At 41.1% G+C, this 27333-nt stretch overlaps 1 protein-coding gene and 1 long non-coding RNA gene across 20 annotated transcripts in view; one reads left to right on the top strand and one right to left on the bottom strand.

The window, feature by feature from the left end:
• The window catches only part of CAST (calpastatin), a 112734-nt gene that overhangs the window by 34554 nt on the left and 50847 nt on the right, over window positions 1-27333 (top strand). For 13 of the 19 annotated variants that reach the window (XM_073014575.1, XM_007979204.3, XM_007979194.3 and 10 more), the window contains exon 4: window positions 25488-25547. In XM_073014575.1, the coding sequence (XP_072870676.1) occupies window positions 25527-25547 (21 nt within the window). In that variant the 5' untranslated portion in view covers window positions 25488-25526. Of the gene's footprint in view, window positions 1-8237; window positions 8347-25487; window positions 25548-27333 lie in introns of those variants that run through there. The other 6 variants (XM_007979230.3, XM_037982230.2, XM_037982229.2 and 3 more) reach the window with 1 other exon arrangement.
• On the bottom strand, window positions 9639-17663 carry LOC103224988 (uncharacterized). Its single transcript, XR_494359.3, has 3 exons — window positions 17555-17663; window positions 12546-12658; window positions 9639-9743 (listed from the first exon to the last, which is right to left on the bottom strand). It is a non-coding gene; the product is annotated as an uncharacterized lncRNA (long non-coding RNA).

Here is a 27333-nt window from a genome sequence, read left to right as displayed (position 1 = left end):
AAAATAAAAAGAAAGTATAATTTTATAATATTAGCTAGTAGTTTTTGATAAATAAAATTATTTTGGGAGGCCAAGGAGGCCACGATGTCAGAAGTTTAAGACCAGCCTGGCCAAGATGGTGAAACCCCATCTCTACTAAAAATACAAAAATTAGCTGGGTGTGGTACGTGGTGGCATGCGCCTTTAGTCCCAGCTACTTGGGAGGCTGAGGCAGGAGAATGGCTTGAACCCGGGAGGTGGAGGTTGCAGTGAGCTGAGATCACGCCACTGCACTCCAGCCTTGTATCAAAGCAAGACTCTGTCTCAAAAAAAAAGAAAAAAAAAGTTGTTATAGTCAGCCCATTTCAACTTTGTGGTCTTTTAGTATGTCCAAGATTATCTAAAACCTCAACCTATGTTTCAGGACTATCTATACAACTATTTAACATAAACTTTTTTTTTTCTTTAAAACTGGTGGCTATCTTAAGAAAGTCAGACTTTCTCATAGATGTCACTTGCTCAATGAAGAGTTAGTATTTTAGTGTCACTCAGAGTTCTGACTGTTCTCCAAGTCCCTGATGATGCCCAAACCAATAATCAGCTGAGAAGTGAGAAGAGGCCAGTCCCTCTAATGCTAAATACCACGCCACTTTTAAGACCCGTGCCTTTTAAAGAACTTTTCAAAGCTCTCTTCTACCAGTCAATAAAAATATAAAAATCATTGAAAGACCATGAATTGTAAATACCAGGAGTTAATTAACATTTGGAACCAACATAAATTCAAAACTGAGGTCTGCTCTTTTTTAGCCATTCTTTTTTTTTTTTTTTTATACTTTAATTTCTAGGGTACATGTGTACAATGTGCAGGTTTGTTACATATGTATACTTGTGCCATGTTGATGTGCTGCACCCATCAACTTGTCAGCACCCATCAACTCGTCATTTACATCAGGTATAACTCCCAATGCCATCCTTCCCCCCTCCCCCCTTCCCATAATAGGCCCCGGTGTGTGATGTTCCCCTTCCTGAGTCCAAGTGATCTCATTGTTCAGTTCCCACCTATGAGTGAGAGCATGCGGTGTTTGGTTTTCTGTTCTTGTGATAGTTTGCTGAGAATGATGGTTTCCAGCTGCATCCATGTCCCTACAAAGGACACAAACTCATCCTTTTTTATGGCTGCATAGTATTCCGTGGTGTATATGTGCCACATTTTCTTAATCCAGTCTGTCACTGATGGACATTTGGGTTGATTCCAAGTCTTTGCTATTGTGAATAGTGCCACAATAAACATACGTGTGCATGTGTCTTTACAGCAGCATGATTTATAATCCTTTGGGTATATACCCAGTAATGGGATGGCTGGGTCACATGGTACATCTAGTTCTAGATCCTTGAGGAATCGCCATACTGTTTTCCATAATGGTTGAACCAGTTTACAATCCCACCAACAGTGTAAAAGTGTTCCTATTTCTCCACATCCTCTCCAGCACCTGTTGTTTCCTGACTTTTGAATGATCGCCATTCTAACTGGTGTGAGATGGTATCTCATTGTGGTTTTGATTTGCATTTCTCTGATGGCCAGTGATGACGAGCATTTTTTCATGTGCCTGTTGGCTGTATGCATGTCTTCTTTTGAGAAATGTCTATTCATATCCGTTGCCCACTTTTTGATGGGGTTGTTTGTTTTTTTCTCATAAATTTGTTTGAGTTCTTTGTAGGTTCTGGATATTAGCCCTTTGTCAGATGAGTAGATTGCAAAAATTTTCTCCCATTCTGTAGGTTGTCTGTTCACTCTGATGGTAGTTTCTTTTGCTGTGCAGAAGCTCTTTAGTTTAATGAGATCCCATTTGTCAATTATGGCTTTTGTTGCCGTTGCTTTTGGTGTTTTAGACATGAAGTCCTTGCCCATGCCTATGTCCTGAATGGTATTACCTAGGTTTTCTTCTAGGGTTTTTATGGTTTTAGGTCTAACATTTAAGTCTCTAATCCATTCAGCAAAGTCTCAGGATACAAAATCAATGTGCAAAAATCACAAGCATTCTTATACACCAGTAACAAACAAACAGAGAGCCAAATCAGGAATGAACTTCCATTCACAATTGCTTCAAAGAGAATAAAATACCTAGGAATCTAACTTACAAGGGGTGTAAAGGACCTCTTCAAGGAGAACTACAAACCACTGCTCAGTGAAATAAAAGAGGACACAAACAAATGGAAGAACATTCCATGCTCATGGATAGGAAGAATCAATATTGTGAAAATGGCCATACTGCCCAAAGTAATCTATAGATTCAGTGCCATCCCCATTAAGCTACCAATGACTTTCTTCACAGAATTGGAAAAAACTGCTTTAAAGTTCATATGGAACCAAAAAAGAGCCCGCATCTCCAAGACAATCCTAACTCAAAAGAACAAAGCTGGAGACATCACACTACCTGACTTCAAACTGTACTACAAGGCTACAGTAACCAAAACAGCATGGTACTGGTACCAAAACAGAGATATAGACCAATGGAACAGAACAGAGTCCTCAGAAATAATACCACACATCTACAGCCATCTGATCTTTGACAAACCTGAGAAAAACAAGAAATGGGGAAAGGATTCCCTATTTAATAAATGGTGCTGGGAAAATTGGCTAGCCATAAGTAGAAAGCTGAAACTGGATCCCTTCCTTACTCCTTATACAAAAATTAATTAGCCATTCTTTACTGCTGCTGGAAACACCACAGCATTCATCGATGGTCACTGGGTGAGAGACAGTTGCTTACACAAACAAATACGAGTTTGGATTTCCTCTTTGCCACTATTATTTTTCCAGCCCCACTGAGCTTCAGTTTCTTCATCTGTAAAATGAGGGTTGGACTTCTCTTGTCAGAGCTGTTGAGAGGCTTAAATGAAAGAAAATAAATACTAACACTTAGGCCTAGCCCTGGCATTTAGTAGTTGCTGGGGAAATGGACTTCTCCTATGATTGATCTTGTCAGTCTTCATATTCTGTTGTTTCCAGGTCTCCAAATAAGAGATTCTCTAACTAAAAAAGATTAACTTTTATTGTTATTAGGACTTGTATTTAGCATACACTTAAATTATGCCTCTAAAAATGATACACCTCATTAGCAAAACACCCACACAATGAGATTTAGTGAGTTATTTGTAAATGTTCCCAGACTTGCTATTATCTAAACTTCTGAAGGTTTAGTACATTGTGCAAAACCACACCCAGTTTTTTCTTGAACATAATCATAAGAATCAGACCCTTTCAATTTTTTTTTTTTTTTAACGTGGAAGTTACCCTATTTTTCTGAGATGGGATAGTTATAAAGAATTTGAACATCTCCCCACAAACCCTGTTCTGTCTTAAGAGCTGGGAGGGGCAGAGCATAACTGGGAAGTAGAGATAATTTAGCCACGTGTTTATTGCTTTAGTATTTAACAGCAAACTTGAAATTCTTTGCTTTACTTTAAAAACACCATCCTCTCCCATTTCCATTCTTATGTGTCCTGTTTCTCTTTCTCACCATGCTTTTCTGACTCACTTTCCTTTGCCAGTTTCCTGAATGTGAGTTTTCCAGGGTTTGATTCTTCGCCCCTTTCATTCTCATATTTTTTACTTTTATAAAGTTTTGAAGAAATGTAATTGCTTATTTCTTCTTTTGATGCCAGATTGGAATGGTTGTAACTCATACCATTATCCCTTAAGAAATTACATACCTATGCATCATTTAGAAAAGCTGGGGGTAATAGCATAACTTGAAGCCTTTTATTACACAGTTATCATGGCACACACAGGCAGAACAATATTCTCCCAACACATTCTGAAAAGGCGTGACAGAATAGATAGAATTGGGAGTGAGAACTAGTGCTAGTTTTCTTGATTCTGGAAATAATTTGAAATTTAAAATAAGTGATAATTTTACAATTATTAATCAAACTTTAAAGTCTTAAAAAGTTAGTACTTATTTTGAGGCATATGTGTAAGCTATGCATTGGAGAATGGTTTCTGTATATTGTAGATCTGTTTTATGAGAATTCTTACAAAATGAGGATTTCTCTCTCAAATAATATCCTTGTGCAGTTTTGGGTTTCAAAGATCAAATGCTCTTAAGTGATGTAAATATTTCTAATTCAAAATAATTATTATAAAATATTTAGTTCATAAAATTTAGTTTTTGGTAAATCAGTAGTGAAGATGAGACTGCAGAAATTATACAGACCCTTATAAAGCCTATGTGAAAATAGTTGTGATCCGTACGTAACCAGTCATGCAATTTTATTTCTGGAAGACTTGTCAGACAACTTCTATTTCACCAACCTGACTGTGCAGGTGAGGAAACCGAGGCTCAAATTGCATTAGGAATGTCTCTGTAGAAGACCATGCTATTAAGCAGATGTACTGGTTAAAGTTGTTAGTTCCAATTAGAGCCCACTCTGACTAAGCCAAAAAGGAATTTCTTAAGGAACAGGGGGTAGCTGGTAGAGAAATCCAGGAGAGTACAGCAGAAGAAATCTAAAGCTTTACAGTGGGAACAATGCACAGTAACAGTATCAGGCTTTCTCCTGCTGCCACCACAGCTCAGCTCCTGTCACATGGAGGACTGGGTGCCAGAACTCTGCCACTAACAATGCAGAAGACTCAAAATCCCTATTATAACATGGATTTCCTGGTGGGCAACAGCCTGCACACGTTGCTTACCTCCAAGCTCATTCTTGTTTGGCACATCTGATTGGCCAGTGTAAATCACATGCCTTCACGCTGCTCCAAGGGAATCTAAGGGTGTGAGTTTTTTGGATCCTGCTTTGGGAAGGCATGGACTGATAAGGTGGGAAATTATCAATATGTGGTGAGGGTTTTCAAATGTGTGGCCTCCTGCTGAATGACAGCTATCCATGACAGAAAGGAAAACAGGAGAATTACCTAATAGAATAGGAGGAAAACTATAGATGATAGGTTATTCAGCAACATTAGGCCCTTCAAACAGAAGAAAGTACAAACAACTTTCCTCCCAGCCTAGACAGGAGGAGATCTATGAAGGAATAAGCACCTATCAGAGAAATACTTTTGTGATTTGGGTCCTGGGTCTGCCATAAATAGCTGTGCTAACTTTGGCAACACAGCTCTCTTCCCAGGTTCTTACTTTCTCATCCATAATAGGAGTAAGCGTTTGGGTTAACTCTTCAGGTACTGTGGAGGGTATGCTGACATTCAGGGCCAGCATCAGCCCACAGTACTCTCCTACCATGTGTGGTTTGTGAGATGACTGTGTATTAGACAAGAAAACATTTTTATTTTAATAATTATGCTTATATTTTAATGTGCTATAAAAAGTAAACTAGCACATCAACTCCTAATCCCATGGCTATTTTCATTTATAGTGAGGCTGAATTTAAGGTTAAAGTAAATCTATTTCTTTTAAATTAAGTAAACATTATATAGCTATGGCAGGTTAAAAAATACTATGTAAGTAATGTACAAATAATAACCAGGGCTTGAGAAATAAGATCCAGAGCAGTAATTTTCACCTTTTAATGTACATAATGAGTCAGTGTGGGTTTTATTTAAATGAAGATTCTCTGTGGTCCCAGCACTTTGGGAGGCCGGACGGGCGGATCACAAGGTCAGGAGATCGAGACCATTCTGGCTAACACGGTGAAACCCCGTCTCTACTAAAAAAATACAAAAAACTAGCCGGGCGAGGTGGCAGGCGCCTGTGGTCCCAGCTACTCGGGAGGCTGAGGCAGGAGAATGGCGTGAACCCGGGAGGTGGAGCTTGCAGTGAGCTGAGATCCGGCCACCGCACTCCAGCCTGGGCGACAGAGCGAGACTCCGTCTCAAAAAAAAAAAAAAAGAAAAAAAAATGAAGATTCTGATTTAGGAAGTCCGGGATGAGGATGAGATTCTGCTTTTCTAACAGGCTTCCAGTTGATGTGCTGCCTCTGCTTTGGCAACCACATTTTGAGTAGCCAGGAGACTGAATAGTGCTGAATGTGGGTAGTTTAGGTTACCCATAACCTAAACATCAATTGGAGAATCTGGTTAAAATGCAGATTCTCAGGTTCCAAGCCAAGAAATTCTGATTTACCAGGGTGGGGAAGAGCCCAGGATTTCATATATTTAATAGGCATTCCCAGGAGTTTCAGATGCAGATGATTTGAGAACCACACTGGCAGGAAGGACACCCTCAGGGATTGTGATGGCCACAGCACAGCAGTGGAACAACATTGTTTCCCTTCACTCTAAGGAAAGGAGCCCCTTTCCACCTGACTTACAGCGGAAGAATCTACCGAATTTATTTATTTATTTATTTTTGAGACAGGGTCTCACTGTTGCCCAGGCAGGAGTGCTGTGGTGTGATCTCAGCTCACTGCAACCCCCACCTTCCGGGTTCAAGCGATAATCCTGCCTGAAGCCACCCGAGTAGCTGGAATTACAGGCGCACACCATCACACACAGCTAATTTTAGTATTTTTAGTAGAGACAGGGTTTCACCATGTTGCCCAGGCTGGTCTCAAACTCCTGAGCTCAGGTGATCCACCCGCCTCGACCTCCCAAAGTGCTGGGATTACAGGAGTGAGCTACCACGCCCTGCCAGAAAATTTGTTTTATAACCATGTGATTACTCATCTGTACTCTTCAGGAGTACAGAAATACATTCAGAGATAGGCATCATTGAGCTGCCTAACTCTGAAAGCTGTGGGGCCCAGGGCCCATCCCTATGGGGTGTGGCCCAAATTAGTCACCCTGTGCTGTTTTTGTCACAGGAGAAATTAATGTCAGTGAAACCTAGATGAGCTGAGTTTTAGTTTATTTTTAAAAAGGAATAACAATACTAATGATCAACAACAACAACAAAAAGGGATATATAAGCTATACTTCCATCAAGAAGAATTCTAAGTCCGGGTGTGGTGGCTCATGCCTGTAATCCCAGCACTTTGGGAGGCTGAGGTGGGCAGATCACTTCAGGTCAGGAGTTCGAGACCAGCCTGGCCAACATGGTGAAACCCTGTCTCTACTAAAAATACAAAAATTTGCCAGGTGTGGTGGTGCGCCTCTGTAATCCCAGCTACTCAGGAGGCTGAGGCAGGAGTATTGCTTGAACCCAGGAGACGGAGGTTGCAGTGAGCTGAGATCACGTGACTGCACTCCAGTCTGGGCCACAGAGCAAGACTCCCATCTCAAAAAAAAAAAAAAAAAAAATTATAAGGATGGGGTGTTCTGCTCTGGAAATGTTAGAATCTTAAAGTTGGAAGGCTGTTATTTCACTACATTTTTGACAGAAATAAAAGAAAAAAAAATAAGGTGGCTGTGAGGAGTACCCTGAAGGGGACATCAGAGGGCCCTACTTGCCTTGGCTGCCTGGTGGGGTACAAAGCTGTGTGGATGAGTTCACCTTTTTCATGCCACTGGCCATCACTTGTCATGACTCAACATAGCACTGTCCAGCCTGTCCTGAGGTCTCTGTTCCTCAAACAGTGACCACCACCATCTCCTTCACTCACATCCCAAGTTTAGGGTTCAGAACCTATAATGTGGTTGGTGTACGGCTTTTCATTTATTTTTTAAATTTTTATAATTATTTTCTCCCACTCTATCATTCATTCAATATTTATTAGGTGACCTTCTATATGAAAGAGTGGCTTAACTCCTCTATTTATTTATTCATTCATTTATTTACATCAGTATAGACTCATGAATGAATATTGTATTCAATGGCTTCAAATCTATTCTTATTAATTTTGAAGTTTGTAATATAATATAAAGTAATCCGGTAGAATTCTCACTGTTAAACTACTCTTTAAAGAAATCCATTACACAGTTTCAATTACATTTGCAAATCCCTGGTTGTAGTCATTATTAATCCACTTTATAGTTTCAAAAGAGGTCTTGGGGGAGCGTATTTGCGAAGTGCACCCACCGTCGTTCCCTTACTCTGGTAGTCACAGGGTGACAGCCGAGGGCGCGGTAACCTGTCATCTGCCGGCATCACAGGCTGCGTTATTGAGTGAGCCAGGCCCCAGATGCCAGGCGCATGACGAGTCCGCAGAACGGTACCTCCCTCCCCACGCACCCCGGGCTCCTGGGGCGGGGCCGCCGGGCAGGGGGCAGGGCCGCCGGGCAGGGGGGCGGGGCCGCCGGGCAGGGGGGCGGGGCCGCCGGGCAGGGGGCGGGGCCGCCGGGCAGGGGGGCGGGGAGCATCCTGCGTCGCCTTCCCGGGCCCGCCCCGTCCCGCCCCGCCCCGCCCCGCCCCGTCTCACTCAGAGAGCTGGGCTGGGGCTCCAAGCGGAAACCGCGGGACCCGAGCCCACCAGGAATGCAGACCTCTTGAAAACCAAGCCGAGGTTTCCAGGGTCTTGAGTCCACGCAGAGTGAGTACTGTCTTCCGCCGCCTTGCTCCCGGGTCCCGCGGCTTGTGTCCCCCAGCGTCCGGCCCTGCGTGTCTGCGGCCTGGACCCTGCCGCGGACTCCCCAGGCTCTGGACGTGCGCTCTTCCTACGATCGCGACCCAGGGAATCCTGTGCGTTCTGAGTTTAACGGTGTTTCTTGGCGGCTCCTCCTCCCTGTCGGTGACACTGTTACTGCCCCTTCCTCCGGGAATGTATCTGGTGACCGGACGCGCGGGGTCACAAAACGGGATTTGTGTGGCCTGGGACAAGCACCGAAAGGAGGAAAGCGGTAGCTTGTGAGTTTGGTTTGGCACCTTTATCTCCAGGGCTGGAGACAGCCCTCCTCCTCCCAGCCCTGCGCCACCCTGTGGTGGCCTCCGCTTTAGAGCGTGAGCTCACTCTGACCTTTCTGCGCACCTGACACATGCTGGGTGTGGCGTGGCGAGTGTTGTAACCTGTTTTGGTTCCATCTCCTTTACACAACCTGAGACTGTTGTAGTATGACATCACGGAGGGTTACTTTGTGTCTATCTTTTAAGGATACGAAGTGTTTTCAGAGATTTAACTATCTCTTCTGTATGGTTAGGGACCCGGCATTCTCCACTTACACACAAACAGGGGGCAAGTTCTTTATTCCCATTGTACAGCTTCAGAAAACGAGGCAGAGAGTTTAGACAGCTTTCCTAAGGATCGGGACTTTGGGGCCTCTTTAATTTTCTAGGAAACCACCTATGCATCAGAATGACAGAAATGCTTAATCAGCAGCTCTGGAAAGTTCCTGCTGTTTCACATGTTTTTCAGAGGTAAAAACCTCTGCATTGCAGGGAAGCTCAACAAGGAGTGGCATCTACTGTTCAAAAGGGGAAAGTCTATTTCCTAATCAGTAATAGAGTTTATATTAATATAGATTGCTTCTTTCTGATGAATGAATTCGACTTTTGCGCACTGGTTTTTCAGTATCTAAAAGGAATATCGAGTTGCTGGGAATATGGTGGGGAGGGTGTGCTGCATGGGTTCTAGGAGGCAGCATAGGATTAAAATGAAGTAGTGAAATTTAGCAAAACCTTGCTAAACAAGGAAAGGCCACATCTGTAGACTGATGGAGAAGGAATAAGCCACCTATAGCAATGGGGCTGACTAGGGATCCCGTGTGTGTGTAGCAAGGACTCCTGGTGTCTATTACAAATCAGCATGCTTTGTAGACTGTGAAACAGTGTTTATGAAGTAGCACATTCAAGTATACATATTGGCTGTGGTTCAGTTCAGATGCTTTGAAAGAAGAGTCCCAGTGCATGAGAATAGTTGATTATATAGAATTAGTGGGGAGTTTTGGTTCCTTGATTATTCTCTGGTAGAATTGACTGAGTATAACATCTCTCCTGCAATGAAAACATAAAAGATAGTACGTAAAATAACAGTTAGACAGAGTGAAACCAAAAAGAAAAAGAAAACATTTTCTTTTCATTTGAATGACTTCTTAAAATCAGCTGAGTATTTGTGTTTCTATTCGTTGTTTATAATCACAGTTGACTTTTAAGTGATCACTGCTTCTTAGGTGGAAACATTTACTTTTTCTCAAAATATGAGCTATCTTAATCAGTCCTATTCAAATAAAAACTCCATAACCCAAACCATGTTCTCCTATGTTCATATGTATCTTTGTATCTCCTCTTTCATTATACTTTATAATTCCCTCAATTTGGAGATCATACGAATCTGAGATATCTGTTTTAGCACAGGTGTGTCTAACCTCATAAGAACATACTGCATAGTGTTTCTGATGCATTGAATTAGCAATCTGCATACTAGAAAATTACAGGAGGTTTTCACAAACATTGCATTTTCTTTTTTCTCTGTGGATGCTCTTGACTTAAAAATGTCATCTTAATGTTTCTCAAAAGGCATACTGTTGGCATTTTGGGTGACAATTCTGAATTAGATAGAGCTTTTTGCTCCCACTGAATGTCAGAGTGACCGAAAGCACTTTCATGCATTTAAATGAACTTTGGTTGGGTACTATCTCCAATTTTTTTTTAATTGGATAAAAGATATTAAAAATGGCTAGGCATGGTGGCTAATGCCTGTAATCCCAGCACTTTGGAAGGCCAAGGAGGGAGGATCACTTGAGGCCAGGAGTTTGAGACTAGCCTGAGCAACATAGCAAGACCCTGTCTCTACAAAAAATTTAGAAATTAGACAGGCATGGTGGCATGCACCTATGTGGCCCCAGCTACTTGGAAGGCTAAGGTGGGAGGATCAATTGAGCCTGGGAGGTTGAAATTATAGTGAGCTGTGATTGTGCTGCTGCACTCCAGCCTGAAACAGCGATGAAACCCTGTGTCAAAAAAAAAGAAAAGAAAGAAAGAAGAATTGAGCCATACCATTTTGATGGAAAACCATAAAAATAATTACCCAGTCACATGATTTCCAATTTTTAAGGCCACTTTACATCTCCTAAGACTTGATGGCTTCTGAGTAAATCTGTTTATTTGAACATTGCTATGTGGGCAGAAACTGTGTGTAATCATACCATTAGCAAGGTGATATTGTTGGACCCATGTGCTACTCTATTGTCTACCCTAAGCAATAATAATAGATTATTAAAAGGTGACTGTAATAGGTTCTAGTAAAAGAATAGATTAGTATAATCTGTATTAGAAAAGAGTATTAATAGCTCTAATATTAATATTTGTATTAATAGTTCTAATAATAGTTCTAATGTGGCTGTAACACATTAATAGTAACAGCTACATTTACTGAAAACACTATATTCTAAGCACATACGGAGCCCTTATGTGCTGTGATGATAATGTAACTATGAGGTAGATGCTCCTATTATGCTCATTTTACAGATTAAGAAAATAAGAACTACCACACTGTATTGTTTTTCAGGACATATTGAACAGCTTGCCATGAACACTTTTCAAAGAATGAGCTTCAGTGCATGAAAAGTTATCACACACTAAATTCTCATTTTGCTACAGTGATTTCCTCTCTCAGAATACAAACTTTTACTATACCATGAGCCCCTTAAAGACAGACTCCCCTATAGCATCTACTTTGTGTCTTCCACATAGTAATTGCTCAATATTTATTGGATTGAAAAAAAGATTAGTTTTATCTTAATATGAATAGAGCCCTAAGATGCTGTTACATTAATATAGATTATTCCTGGTTAGGTAGAAATGATAAAATAATATTCATTTTTATTCTCTAGGATTTGCAAGTAGTTTTTGAAGCTTAATATCTATTTGTGCTTTGGCTAAAGATTATAGAGTGGATAATCAAAAAAATATGAGCAAGGAACCCTTTTTTCTTTCTTTCTTTCTTTTTTTTCTGGAGTTTCTGCAATCAGCTGTACATGATGCTAGGCATACAGAGGTATGGCACACATAACAAATATAAAGGGCAATGTGAACAGTGTTAAATGGCACTGCTATCACAATGCTGTAAAAGCGGAGTGAAAGGTTAAAGGAAGAGGGTTGAGGTTAAGCTTGGGAGCCTGTTTTTCTGGGAATACACAGTAGAAATATGATTTCCTTAAAGGAAACCTGCAACCAGGAGGCAAGGCTAAAGCAGAAAATGCCAACGGCTGCAGATGCTAGTGACTGGGATGTTATTCTGGTGGGGCACGGTCAGTTAAGGCAGGACTGCTCATAAGTGTGACATACTTCCAGCTCCCAGTCAGTCTCTTCTTCCCGTGCTTTCCCCTGAGACACTCCCGTTTGTGTTGCACACCTTTGCATGTGCTTTTTTATGGGATTGAGAGTTCTGGTTAATTCTAGGACATTCTGGTGAGATGTTTTTGCTACTCTTCCCTTGTAAACAGACTGGATTTCCATCAGGTGTCAGTAACACCTGAGATTTTCGTTTTGTCCTGGGGCTCTACGCAGTTTAACTGGAGCTGCCTCAACTGATTGGGTGTGTGTTGTCAGTCCTCCAGGCAAGCTCTGAGGGTTATGTGTTTCTGCTGCTCATATTTCTGTTTGTTTCTTCACCACTCACCCCGAGGTGCAAAAGTACAAAGACAGGTTCATCAACAATCAGAATAACCTGCCCCTGAATTCTTTCTAATGACTCATTTTTCTCAATCTAGTTTCTAATTTCCTATTTGGCAGCTGCCACCTGGTAAATACATCTCCTTAGCTAGAGGAGGAAAACTTCACACACAGTTTACTCACCTTTTTTTGTTTTCCCTGGTTCCTCTCACAGGAATGGTTAGCACACCTTGGTTTCAAAGTTGTTTGGTCTGTTTTGTTGCCATTCGTTTTCCTACAGATGCCTTTACAACACTCTGTTTTTAAAAAAAAAAAAATTAACATTTAACTTTATTTGGGCAAGATATTTTATATGTTAGAAAAAAGGATTTTGGGTCTGCTTTTATTGAGTGTGTTAACTTTGGGTAACTTTTTTTTTTTTTTTTTTTTTTTTTGAGACAGAGTCTCACTGTGTCACCTGGGCTGGAGTGCAGTGGCACAATCTCGGCTCACTGCAGCCTCCACCTCCTGGGTTCAAGCAATTCTCCTGCCTGAGCTTCCTGAATAGCCAGGACTGCAGGCACGCACCACCACTTCTGGCTAAATATTGTGTTTTTAGTAGAGACGGGGTTTCACCATGTTGGTCAGGATGGTCTCGATCTCTTGACCTCATGATCCAATCAACCTTCACAGGGAAGGTCTTTCGTGAACTAAACCAGCTGATGTTCATGGTCCACGTTTGGAGCCTGAGCAAGGTCATAGACCACTCACATTTCACTCAAAGTTGCCATAACAGATTAAAGCACTCAGTATGCAAGCATACTCCCTGAACGCTATAATGGACTGAGGTTCCCCACACAAGTGACTTAAGAGTCAAAGACCGAGGCCACACCTCAGGGCCTCCAGAATTGCCTAGGATAGAGTTGTTGGGGAAAGTGTGAGCTGTGAGTGCTGTTCCCACCAAGAAATCAGGAGCTCAGCCTCCTGCACATACTGTTTCCTTATTAACTACGCTAACAGAGTTGCCAGGGAAGGTAGCGGGGAATAGAATCACTTACACATTTTTCAGTTACGTATGCTTTTTCCTTATTGTGAATGTAGGAAATTGTGTTTGTATCCAGTAGGAAAAATGAAACCCTTTTACAGGACTCCATTACTATGGCTAATAATCATCAGAGTCCCTGAATGTAAGTATTCTCATGCTAACAATATGTTTAAAACAGTGCCTCCTGCTTGTAGAAATGCATCGTTGTATAGTATTTTATTTTAAAAGATATGTCAGGTTTAGAGAGCTGAGTCTGCATCAGGGAACTGAAACTGGTAACCAGCATTTTTGTTTCTCAGGATTCTTATCTTTCATGTGTCCCATCTCTTTATTTTTCTGCGCTGTGTTCTGAGTAAAGGCCTCAGATCTATCTTCCAGTCACTTAAGTCTCTATGCAGTTACGGGTAGTTTGTATTTTCACCTATTTTTGATTTGGGTTTTTTATTTTTTCTTTTGTGTCTTTTATTTTTTAAATTTGTTAAAAGTCTCCTTCACATTTTTCTATTGTTTTAGTTATTTTTTTCTTTGAGACAGCATCTTGGCCTGTCACTCAGGCTGGAGTGCAGTGGCATGATCACAGCTCACTGAAGCCTTGATCTCCTGGGATCAGGTGATCCTCCTACCTCTCAGCTTCCCAAGTAGCTAGGACCACAGGTGAGAGCCACCATGCCTGGCTATTTTTGTATTTTTGGTAGAGACCGGGTTTCATCATGTTTCCCAGGCTGGTCTTGAATTCCTGGGCTCAACTGATTCACCTGCCTCGGCCTCCTTCTTCACCTCTGTTTCTTTCTTCACTACTCAACCCAAGGTGCAAAAGAGGATAGACAAGTTCTGGGATTACAGGTGTGAACCGCTGCACCCAGCCTGTCTTTAATTCTTGAAGTAAAATTTCTCCCGTATTTGTAACACTGACTCTCCCACATACTATTTTACTTCCTGATTAGGTTTTAAAAATGTGGCTTGAAATTCATCTTCAATGAAGATTGTTTTCCATGAGGGTCCTTTTCCCCCTATGTTGTAGATTTGCCTCTACCAAGTGGTTTTTAGTATGTCGCTGCCTGCGGTCATTCAGATTTCAACGGCATTAATATCTTGGCTTGGTGCTTCCACTCTACGGGAATAAATTTGGTCCTTGAGTGCCCAATGTCACAAGTTTGGAATTTATTTTTCTCATGCGTTGTGCATTTTTACACTCATGGCTCCAGCCAGAAAGAAGCTTCCTTGCTATTGTTCTGGGCAGTGGGCAGCTGTCAAGGCTTATGTTTGTGGATGATCAGTTCTGAGTAGCTCCTGGCTTTAAGCTAGTAACTCAACACAGGGCCTATAGCCAGGATTCCTTTCTCATTTAGAGAATTCAATTCCTAGTTCCCAGCTGTTATATCTGTTTCTGATATCCCCGTGAGTCATTCTCTCTCAGCCTTGCTCACCAGAGGACTGAGAGTTCCCTCCCCTTTAGGTTACTTGGGAATTTCTCTTCTTTAAAGCTTACCTATGTATTTTATTTTTTATGTTAAATTTTATTCAGTATTTTCATGTCTGGAACAAAAGGAGGTTCTTCTATTGGAACACAGACTAATTTTGTTAGACCTGAACTACGTGTTTAAAATGTTTGAAAGCCTTTAAGTTGGGGAATACATGTACTAGCTTGTCACGTGCTTATCTTATCATCATACTGGCCTTATAATATTCATACTGGCCTGATCTTCATAATGGTCTGATGATATTCACATCACCCTATACATGTTTTCATTTGCTTTTTAGACTCCTGATCTACAGAAATAGACATATATTATTTTCTGAAAATTTAATTACTTGACCATTTGAAAATGGCATCCTGTTTTTAAAAATACCCTGGCAGCCGAGCTGTATACTGGGTGTATAATGTGTGCAACATTAGGGGTTCCCCTGATATTAGTTCCAGAATATCTGCCTATAAAATGATAGCAATATTGGGATTGATAATGTCTACAACATACTACTATTTCCTTGTGGTATAAGAAAGGACACGGGCTACAGAGAAACAGAAAGTCACAAGTATCAGTGTTCCTGGGTTTTAGGGACATAAGACTAAAGAGGACAAGTATTCTTGAGGTACTTCAGGACAAGCAGGTATGCTTTTGTCCCAGTCTTTTTAGGGAACATTTAGGTTCTTCAGTAACCTGGGATAGCAATATTAGCATCAAAAATCTTATTTTAAGCTGGCTGGAACGAATTTTGAAGAGTCATTTTGCAAATTTATCCTAATATCTTATGTGATCCTTTCTTTTAACCAAATGTAAGTGTGAAGAGACAGAGATTGTCACCAGGAGTAAAGCAGTAATGTACAACAATAGACTGTAGGAAATGGTGGTCCTTTCACAGAGCCACTACAAAAACCTAAGGAATGAATGCCCTATGGAAGGAAGTAGAAAGGCTTCTGGGATGATTGTTCAGCAGAGCTCAGAAGTTCTCATTTCTTTTTGAGAAGGAGTCTCACTCTGTCACCCAGCTGGAGTGCAGTGGCGCGATCTTGGCTCATTGCAACCTCTGCCTCCTGGGTTTAAGTGATTCTCCTGCCTCAGCCTCCCGAGTAACTGGGACTACAGGTGCATTTTGTATTTTTAGTAGAGACGGGGTTTCACTGTGTTAGCCAGGAAGGTCACCATCTCCTGACATGATGATCCACCCGCCTCGGCCTCCCAGAGTGCTGGGATTACAGGTGTGAGCCACCGTGCTTGGCCAGAATTTCTCGTTCTTATACCATAATCATATCATCAATGACCATATGTGCTTTAGATAAGCTCTTAATCTGTCAGGGTTGTTACAAGTATGTGCTCTTGCTACCAAGATTCCTCTTTATTTGACTAGAACATGGACCTAAACCAACCATACATTTGAATCTAAAGAAAATGCCACAATGTAAAATAATGTTGCAGGTTCTTTTCTTTGAGGAAGATAAGCAAGATTAATATATGTGTAACTTCTCAAACTAGTGCTCAGGCTGGGCGTGGTGGCTCACACCTGTAAATCCCAGCACTTTGGGAGGCTGAGGCAGGTGGATCACCTGAGGTCAGGAGTTTGAGACCAGCCTGACCAATATGATAAAACCCCATCTCTACTAAAAATACAAAAATTAGCTGGGTGTGGTGGGGTGCACCTGTAGTCCCAGCTACTCGGGAGGCTGAGACAGGAGAATTGCGTGAACCCAGGTGGTGGAGGTAGCAGTGAGCCGAGATCATGCCACTGCACTCCAGCTGGATAACAGAGCAAGATTCTGTGCATAAAAACAAAACAAAACAAAAAAACACACAGTGGTCAGCGCAGAATTCAGAATTACTCTGTCATTCTGAGTCCAAGCAAAGATTCTTTCGAAGCTGTTGGCATTCATAAAATAATAAAAATCACTGCTGTCTGTTGATGTACCATGTGCCAGGCACCAAACCATGCACCTATACACATACCTTCATTTAATCCTCACTGCTATCTTACGAAGTTATCATTTTTTTTATATCCATTAAATGAATCTTAAAATGTCACATTTTGGAAGGATTAAGCAGCCTGCCTGTAGTTGTGCAACCAGAATTAGGTCTCAGGTCTATGGGACTCCAGAGCCCATGCTCTTAACCCCTGTGTTTCCCAATTGAACATCTGTCCTTAAGCACATTATTTAATGCCGTTCACTAAAGAATAGCATATAATGTTAGAATTGCAGAACTAAAGGATTCTCAAGGCCAACAGATTTTACAAATAAAGAAAAGGAGTGCAAGAAAGGTTAAGAGCTCCAAGTCACATGGCTAGTCAAATACAGTCTTCCTCATGGCTCCTGTAGTGCCTGTTAACAGAAATTGCTTGATTCACAGGCTTATGTAAATCCTCACCTGTCAAACCTTCTCTAGGGGAGGGACAAGAAGCAGAAAGTAGGCTGCATTTTCTGGACCTGACTCCCCTGTTTTGCTTTATCTTGGGCAGCCAGAGATTAGACATAGATGGAATTATTTCATGCATCAAGAGAAGCAACTGCAACCCCTAGAGACAGGAATACAGCTTCAGGAAAAAAATCTGCTTTTCTATTCTTTGATGACTGACCTAGGCTGTGTGGCTTGCTCCTCTCCTTACTTACAAAATTATTATCCCATAAAAAAGCACTGGAAAACTAGAGTGTAGAAAGCAATGAAAATGAAGCAGTTACCTTGTAGAACTTGGAGCTCAACTTCATGCCTTATGTGGATTTTTTCCTAAGTTCTTGGGGTGGTCTGATATCAGAGCTCATAATCAGACACTCAGAGAATATAGCCAGGTGTCCTTTTAGCTTGGATTTAGATCACAGATCAGCTGTGACTATTGTCACAGTTGCTAGGGAATGTTTGTATGTTTATTTTGAGGTCTGCCCACATGTTGCATTAGAGTGCTCTCCACTCCCCAGAACAAGTAGAGCTCTTTATTTTTAACTAAACGGTTTCCTTGTAATATGTTTTATGAATGTACAGCCTGCTTTGTCAAGCTATAGTTATCTTCAGTTTCTCCCTAATAGTCCAAAATCTCTAGTTTTTTGCATTCAACTTCATGTAACCGGTTGTATTCTAGACTGAATATCTCTGGTACTTTCCTACCCCTAAATCTTGCACAAGCTGCTTTGCTCACCTGGAATGCCTGCCTGATCCAGCCTCTAGCTACACATTTTGTAAAATCAAAATATTTTGTTTTAATATTTGAAATGAGGGCAGTCAACTTGTTACAGGAAAAAGTTCATAAGCATTGTTGTCATATCTGTGTTCAAATTCGGGCTCTGCTTCATAGACAAGGCAGGGACCATTTATTGAATGCTTACTGCAGTGTCATCTACAGGGAGGCGGGGACTTACAGAATCTTCCAAATACCAAGAACTGTGGCAGGTGCTCTATGTATCTGATTTCAACATATCTTCATAAAATCTTGGTAGGTAAACATTATTATCTGCATTTTATCAATGAGAAAACTGATGCTTAGAAAAGCATTGATAAAATGCTTTGATAAAATGAGAAAAGCATCGATAAAATGCAGATAATAATGTTTACCTATCAAGATTTTATGAAATCAGATACATAGAGCACCCGTCACAGTTCCTGGTATTTGGAAGATTCTGTAAGTCCCCGCCTCCCTGTAGATGACACTGCAATAAGCATCCAATAAATGGTCCCTGCCTTGTCTATGAAGCCTTTCCTAACCATCTTCCAAACCGGCACCTCAGAATTAGTCTCCCTCTTCTGACCGCCTGTAGCATTGTATTGTACCTAAGATCTTGCCACAATCAAACTTGTCAAATACTATGTTCTGAGAGATAAGTTGGCACTGTAACTAGATCTGCTAGCACAACGCCATATTCTCCCCAAAAGAGACAGCTGAACTTCATTCATAGATGATCCTTTGTTTATCTCTCATCAGAATCACACTTTCTGTTATCATAAACACTATACCTTGTTAGATGACTCTATTGCAGGTCTCTTTAAAAGTGCCATTATTATACTTCATAATTAAAGGGATTGTTAAGAATGTATGTCATGGTGTGACAGCATGGCAAACAACAGACATCTGAATATTCATTTCCTGAAATGAATAATCCATCATTACAGAAAGAAAAATGGAAGCCTGTATTCAATGGACCTATAAAAGGTGTTTAAAGAATGTCCATGTCTTCCTTAGAAAACCCCTCATGAGCAGCCTTGTTTTGTTGCAGGTGTCTTACAGGAAGCAGCTCAGGGTTTTGCGTATATGTGTTTGTTTGTTTGTTTGTTTTTTTTAACTTGTACAACTCCTGGTTGATGACAATAATAATGTAAATGACCTAATGTTTAAATTGTGTTATTCTAATCAGTTTTCTGACCTGTGCTGTCAACAGAATTTCTGATGATCAAAAGATAAAACTCAGACAATGTTGGTTTTGTGCCATCAAATAATACTTTTGTGTTTATTCATGCACAAATTCATACATTTATCTCAGATACTTGTTAAGCAACTACTATGTTGAGGCTCTGGGGATGGGGATGGGGATAGGTGGTAACTCAAACAGGCCTGGACTCTGCCCTCATGGAGTTCACATTTGGCTGTTTTATAAATGTTGTGAGGAAAGGATTTTTTTTCATCCATGATTGTCTTTATTTCAATATTTGAGATGTGTTATTACATAAGAATCTGATCATGACTCGGGACAAATTATTTGTTTTTTTCTTGTACATCTAGCAGAGCTATTTGTAAAAGTTAAACATTAGTTATTGATTTGTCAGATTTTTTAATTTAGAAAATGTTTTGTATTTGTTTTGTGGTTTGCCTAAATTGCTGTAACATGTGGCATCTAATTTGACTCTCACAATAACCCTGTAGGGTGCATGGTATTCCCATGATAAGAAACGAGATGCTCAGCAGGCCTAATTGGCCTCCCATGGAGTCCCGGCTACTTAGCAGCCATCCGGATGGAAACTTAAGTCTTCTAATTTATTGAGTATGTTCTTGATTCCAGCTTAAAAAAAAAACTTAAAATATTAAAACTGTATTTTATTCTTGTTTAAATTAGACTTTAATTGACAGCTGGAAAATGGAAACAAAAATGTGAATCAATGGTGATTTTTGAGCCCCTCTCTGCTGCTGTATAGGCACTGTGGGGAGTAGAAATGACCTCTGCCTCTTGATACATTTATAGGTTCGTTGATAAGACATAATGTACACTTAGAAAGGAACTCAGTAACCCTCCAACTCAGAATACATGGTTCAGTGTTAAAGTGAGAAATACCAACACAAGAGTTAAGAAGATAAGAAGAGCTAAAGCAGATGCAAATAGTGTATCTTGAGCTAAATCTTCAAGGGCAGGGAAGATAGGACTTGGGCAGGGAAGACGCTTCTAGGCAGGGGGAATGGCAAGTTGCAAGGTTCAGAAGTGGAAGGGAATATGATGGTGATGATGATAACAATAACTGCCATTTGCCCAGCACTTATCACTTGCCAAGCAGTTATTGGTTCACATGCATTAACTTATCCTTAAAACAGTTATCAAAACAATTGAACCAGATAAGAATTGTTACTATTTCAGTTTTACATATGAGGAAACTGAGGCATAGAGAGGTTAAGCAACTTGCTCAAGGCTGCATGTGCATTAAATGTCAGCTGGATTCCACCATGGTCTTGAGACTAGAATCCACTCTAACTCTGTTAACCTGTGTGTTATGCTGCCTGATGTGATGCTGGTGAAATGGTAAGGACACCTTCATGATAGAGGGGAGACTCGATGTGCAGCCATGATGAGAGAGGTCAAATAATGGAGAATCTAACAATCAGGTAGAAAGCTTTAGACTTTGTCTGGACTTACTGATATTTAATCAGCGTGGAAACATGGCAGACATTTATTTTAGAGAGATTAGTAAGCCATAGACAGAAAGGATTGAGAGACAAATAAGGGTACGAATGGCAACTGTTAGATGGAAACTATTAGAAGGGGGTTTCTATCCAGGCATGGGTGATAGGTGATTAGACCTGGAGTAGGACAGCAGTAGAAAGCAGGTAATGGTGATAAGGACTGGAACTGCACTGAATTAATGGGTGAGTCAAGGCCAGGTGATTTCCTGAGAGCAGCTTCGTGGTTTTACCCCCATTTTACAGGTGAGGAAATACAGAGGCTCCAAGAAGTTAGTTAATTTGTGCTAATAAGCATTGGAGCAGGGATTTGAGTCTATATCTATCTTTCTTGGCTTCCTCTCTTTAAGGTAAAATAATGCAGTCTGGTCGTAAAGTAAAGTTCCTGATAAGGTTTGAAGAATTGCTCCCCAAATAAGAGATACTTAAAGTCATGGAGAGAAATCAACATTCAGGGGGAGCAACAATATCAGAGAAAAGGCAGAGACTGAATATTAAAGAACACTGGAGGGAGGGAGGAGGGTAAAGATTGAAAAACTGCCTATCAGGTACTGTGCTTATCTCCTGGGCAATGAAATCATCTGTCCACCAAAACCCTATGACATGCGGTTTACCTGTTTAACAAGCTTACACATAAACCCCTCAGCCTGAAAGTTAAAAAAAAGAATACAGAGAAGAATGGAGCACGTGGAAGAGGCTTCCAGAAGAAAACAAGTCAGAGGTATAGGGAGGGAACCTAGGGCCCCTGAGGCTGCAGCAGCCAACAAGGAGAGAACAGTCAGTGACTCAAAGTGAAACTGCCGATGGATTGTCAAGTGGAGGAGGAGGGAACATGCACGCAGCATGATGTTCTTAGTAACCCTCAACAAACAAAGGCAGATTCAGGTGTGAAGGGCAAGTAGTGTTGCAGGTGGGAGGATATGGGAGTGCTGCCAGTGATGGGGTGGAGAAGGGAAGGAAGGTCTGGCATGAGGAGAAAGAATTCTGACGCATCCGATGCCCCACTCTGCAAGTTCTGAGCCAAGCCAGCTGGAGTCAAGGGGAGAGACCATGGGGAGGCTGAATGGCTGGAGGGGAGGCAGAGAGGATTCCTGTAATCCAGTGGGAGGTGCCTGGCAGGAGGCCAGGAAGACGTGAAGGGACTCTAATGTGTAGTAGACAAAGAAGTAAGGAGTTGAGGGAATGATTGTTCCATCAGCTACATGTAGTGGCACAATGGACAAGCCCGCATTCTAGGAGTCCCCCCTCCTCCAGCTTCTACAGAAGCCCTTACCCTCCATCCTGGCCCACTTGCCAGGACCTGCTGGGAAGCTCAAAACCCTCCCTACTCCCATCCAATCTCATAAGACAGTTAAGTGAGCCTCTCACCTCAGCCTCCCAAGTAGCTGGGACTACAGGCGCATGCCACCACCCTCAGCTAATTTTTAAATTTTTTGTAGAGACACAGTCTCACAGTATTGCCCAGGCTGGTCTCCAACTTCTGGACTCAAGCAGTCCTCCCATCTCAGCCTCCCAAAGTGCTGGGATTACAGGTGTGAGCGACTGCACCCATCTGTACATTGCTTTTTAAATAACAATTGTTGAATAGGTGGGTAAGTGGAGAGTGGTTTCTATTAAGGAACTTTTCAGTGCTTCTTGTCACTCTGATTTGTGCCTTAATTCAAGTTTATAAATGATTACTAATATTCAGGATATTAAGATAGGTACATGGGTCATTTGGGAGGGGTAGTATTTTGATAGCAGCACCTTATACTCTGATTTACAGTATTAATTCTTTAGAGGTATTTTGGTGTATATGAGCACTGATGGTTGTGCTTTAAAATTGGCAGCCCATTGATATTAGGAGGACCAGCCAAGAGGCAGGCACTACAGTAGAGGGACCCTGGGTTAGAAGTCAGATGGCCAAGCTCCCAGGCCTGGCGTACACAGTTTGGAGGGTCCTCATGCAGAAAGTGCTCCTTTCCAGCCTGAGCGATCCCTCCTTATCCTCCTGTCACCGCATAACCGGTCACGTTCTCAGAACTGCCTGTCTCAACTAACCCCTGAACTAGCTGTGGTTCCCTCATCTATATTCTCATGGAACCCTGTGACTTTCCTTTGTAGCAAGTAATTATTGGAGTGATTATTTTACTAATGCCATCTTTGACTAGGCTATAGCTTTCCTAAGGGTAGGGACCTGCCTACTGGTTTTACCTCTGTGTCCCCAGCACCTGACACAGCACCTGGCACAGACTATATTCTGGGTAAACACTTGGGGAGCCAATGACCTCTGGTAAAATCTTGGACATGAGATTCCATTTTTCTCATCTGTTTAAAGCCTGTATATTAAAGCTTGTATTAAACCTTGTCACTAAGGTGCTTTCTCTTTGAAGAGCTATGGATTAACCCTTCACAATTTTTATTTTAAACGTTATCCACATCAATGATATGAAATTCAAACAATGCAGAAGAATATAGCATGAAAGTGTATTAATCCTTCACCAGAGATTACAAATATTGAAAGTTGCTTGTCTTTACAGAGAGAATAAAAATTGAACAAGCTGTAGCCAGAATCGAATGGGTTAATAACCGAAAGGGCATATTCCCTACTTCCAGCTCCCATGAAGCAGCTTTCGTATTTCAGTTTTAAAATGGTTAGTGCCTTAGTGAGGGAAGAAAACTTTCATGCAGGAATCTGTGCTGCCAACAGGGGCCAAGGCCCTCAGCTGAATTCCCACTATACCCTGTGCCATTGCTGATTTTCAGCTATTCTGTATAGAGATTTTCTGTTCATGGGGACTCTCTGAAAGTTTTCTCCTTTCTGGAATTTGAGGATCACTTTACTGTTTAATAAAGTAACAAGGCAGGCTGGACAATTCAGGGCAATGTGATTTTAGGAATGATTTAATACATTTGGATGTGTGGAAAATAAGTTTATGTCTACCTAAAGATTTTCAGCTTCAGAAGCACTTTCATGTAGAGTGTTTGGCTTCTGTGTTGGTGTTGCATGGTTGAGGGGAATCATTAAAGGAATGGAATGCAGCTAAATGGAATTTCTTGAGTTTGAATAGAAGTTTGTACAACCAATTCCAATTGTGGAAGGATAGAATTATATAAATACAGGGACATTAATCCCCATAACATTTTAAAAATATTTTGAAGGAAAAATACAGATATTCATATATTTACCCATTAATTTGATAGAGGGAAAATCTACCTTGGTACATCTTCCAGTTTTCAATACCAAAAAGAATGTGAGAGAGCCCCTTCCATGCCCTGCTACAATGACTGGGGCTTGTGTGTGTGTGTGTGTGTGTGTGTGTGTATGTGTGTATATTTTGGTTGAAGGGGGTGTCCAGTTGGTGCCTAAGGGTTCTCAGGAATAGTTATGTTTATATGATTATTTTTGAAAAATAAGTATACTAAAGCTTTGTATTTCTATCTGTAAATTATCATAGTTTAACTACAAGCATCAACGTGTTCTACATTAGCTGAGGTTTGTGGGGAAGGTGATTTTATTCATGGGCCATAGGCTATAGTGGGTTTCATACAATCACCTTCAATGGTAGTGTATTGGGGGTGGGGGAAGGTGAGGGAGAAGCAGGGATGGGGTCATGCTGCCCTGTGACTCAGCCTCTGAAGTGGCTTTGGGCCAGGCATTAGAGACAGAGTGAGGTTCATCTTATAGGTTTCCCTGGGTGGTGTTGGCAGTGTAGCAGCTGTTTACTGACAGTCAGTTACTTAAGAAGGCAGCTCATGCCAGATGGAATCCCTGGATTCTAAAACCTAATGGACTTAAATGTTAAGGAAGTTTAAATGAGTCTGGGTAGGAGTTTGCAAAGATGATAATTATCTGTTTGATATTAACCAGTATAATACAAGTTAAGTACTAGAATAGTACTCCAAGCCATACAAGTATCCACACGCACGTCCCAGTACTTAGGTGACTGGATCACAGAGGCCGATTGCACCACTGCAAGCATCTCGAGGAAGGGTGTTTCTTGAATAGTTACTATTCATCACCTCTCGCCTTCTAAGGAAGAGCCTAGATGAGACAGATAACGCAGCAGAATTCCTCCTGCAACCTTGTCTCCACCTTCTCTTTCTTACGTGACACTGAAAGGACAGTTCGCATCCACCCAAGTCTATTTCCGGGAGTTTTGTCCTTCTATCTTATGTATTAGGAATAACACACTGGCAATTTAATGAGCACCTACAATTTGCCAGACGTTTTGCCACATTATTTCAAATACAACCCTGCAAATAGATGTTATTGGCCTTTATATGTAAATGGACCTGGAAAACTAAAGCTCAAGAGTCACAGAGCTTATAATTGACAGAGCTGGGGCTTGAACAAAATTTTGTTTAGTTGCAAAGTCCATGTTTTTTCTGAAAATAACGTAAACAGTAATTATAATAATATTTACTGAGCAGTCATTATGTGCCAGGGAGTCATTCTTATAATAAACTTACAAGGTAGTTGTTAACTACTAAAGAAAATTGAGGTTGGGAAACTGGAGATTATAAAATTTAAGTATCTTATCCAAGATTGTTTAGTAAATAGCAGATCCAAATTTTGAACCTATTTGATCTGGTTACAAAGGCTTTCACTACTGGACACTACCTCCTACTAGGCTTTTGTGCTCTAAACTGGGTAAAACCAAGGTAAAGGGCCAAGGCTGTATGGTTAAGAGGAGCTGAAGGACCATGTAGATTGTAGGTTAAATAGAATCAAACTTTCTATTTCTTTCTTTCCTTTCTAGGTATCAGCTTCCTCTGGTGCGACCAGCAAGTCTTCCAGTATGAATCCCACAGAAACCAAGGTATGAAGAATGCTAATTGAGTGAGTGCTAATTTAAGTTGATTGTGCTGCAAAGCAAAACAAATGTAGACTAATTGTTGACGATGAGTTATATATGCTAAGAAGTTTTAATTATGGAAGTAAACATTTTCTTCCTAATTTATGGGGGTCTTTGAAAACTCAGCCTTCCTTCCAATATTTACCTTACACATCATCTACATGGTTTTAGATTATCTAGAAAAGTGGAGTCACCTAGAGTTGTTTTGTTTTGTTTTGCTTTGTTTTGAGACAGGATCTTGCTCTGTCACCCAGGCTGGAGTATAGTGGTGTGATTACACTCATTGCAGCCTCAACCTCCTGGACTCAAGTGATGCTCCCATCTCGGCCTCTTGAGTAGCTGGGGCTACAGAGGCACACCACCATGCCCAGCTAATTGTTGTTTTGTTTTGATTTTGTAGAGACAGGGTCTCACTGTGTTGCCCAAGCTGGCCTCAAACTCCTGGGCTGAAGCAATCCTTCCACCTGGGCCTCCCAAAGTGCTGGGATTATAGGAATGTGCCACCATGCCCGTGGCCAGTTTTGTTTTTGTTTTTGATCCTATATTGATTGAGTTTTTTAATTGAAAATATTTCTCTAAGTACATTTCTCTACATTGAAATGAGAATATAAATTATTAATTTCTTGCTAAAATGGTCTTACTGTTCTGGTCATTTAAAAATAAATATAAAAATGAAAGATTATAATAAATGAACATAAAAACATACTGGTTATTTGGGATGCTTTCTCAAGTTTTTTTTTTTTTTTTCTGAAATTTGAGTCTTGTGGGGTACCATTTTATTGACAAACCTTTCTTGAGCTCTATTTGGGATTTATTCTTAAAATTATTTTTTTTGAATTTCAGAATTAAAAATAAAATAATTTCCTCTAGTGGGATTGTCCACTTTGTTCCAAAGAGCTGGCAGCAGCTGCCTTGTAAACCCTCTCCCTAAAGTTACTCTATCTCAAGCTCTGTCTCTTGAGAATATTTCAGGGGAGGGAATTAAAAAGGGAACATTTTCAAAATTCTCTCCACTAATGTTTGTGTGCCAATATTCTTTTTTTTTTTTTCTTGAGACAGAGTCTCACTCTGTCGCCCAGGCTGGAGTGCGGTGGCCGGATCTCAGCTCACTGCAAGCTCCGCCTCCCGGGTTCACGCCATTCTCCTGCCTCCGCCTCCGAGTAGCTGGGACTACAGGTGCCGCCACCACACTCAGCTAATTTTTTGTATTTTTAGTAGAGACGGGGTGTCACCGTGTTAGCCAGGATGGTCTCCATCTCCTGACCTTGTGATCCACCCACCTCGGCCTCCCAAAGTGCTGGGATTACAGGCGTGAGCCACCGCACCCAGCCGTTAATATTCTTTTTTTTTTTTTTTTTAATTTATTTATTATTATTAAACTTCAAGTTGTAGGGTACATGTGCACAACGTGCAGGTTTGCTACATATGTATACTTGTGCCATGTTGGTGTGCTGCACCCATCAACTTGTCATTTACATCAGGTATAACTCCCAATGCAATCCCTCCCCGCTCCCCCCTCCCCATGATAGGCCCCGGTGTGTGATGTTCCCCTTCCCGAGTCCAAGTGATCTCATTGTTCAGTTCCCACCTACGAGTGAGAACATGCGGTGTTTGGTTTTCTGTTCTTGTGATAGTTTGCTAAGAATGATGGTTTCCAGCTGCATCCATGTCCCTACAAAGGACACAAACTCATCCTTTTTTATGGCTGCATAGTATTCCATGGTGTATATGTGCCACATTTTCTTAATCC

Source organism: Chlorocebus sabaeus, chromosome 4, assembly GCF_047675955.1.
Source record: "Chlorocebus sabaeus isolate Y175 chromosome 4, mChlSab1.0.hap1, whole genome shotgun sequence".
NCBI lineage: Eukaryota > Metazoa > Chordata > Mammalia > Primates > Cercopithecidae > Chlorocebus > Chlorocebus sabaeus.
The sequence above is the reverse complement of the archived record's forward strand: the minus strand, read 5'-3'. Positions and strand labels throughout refer to the sequence as shown.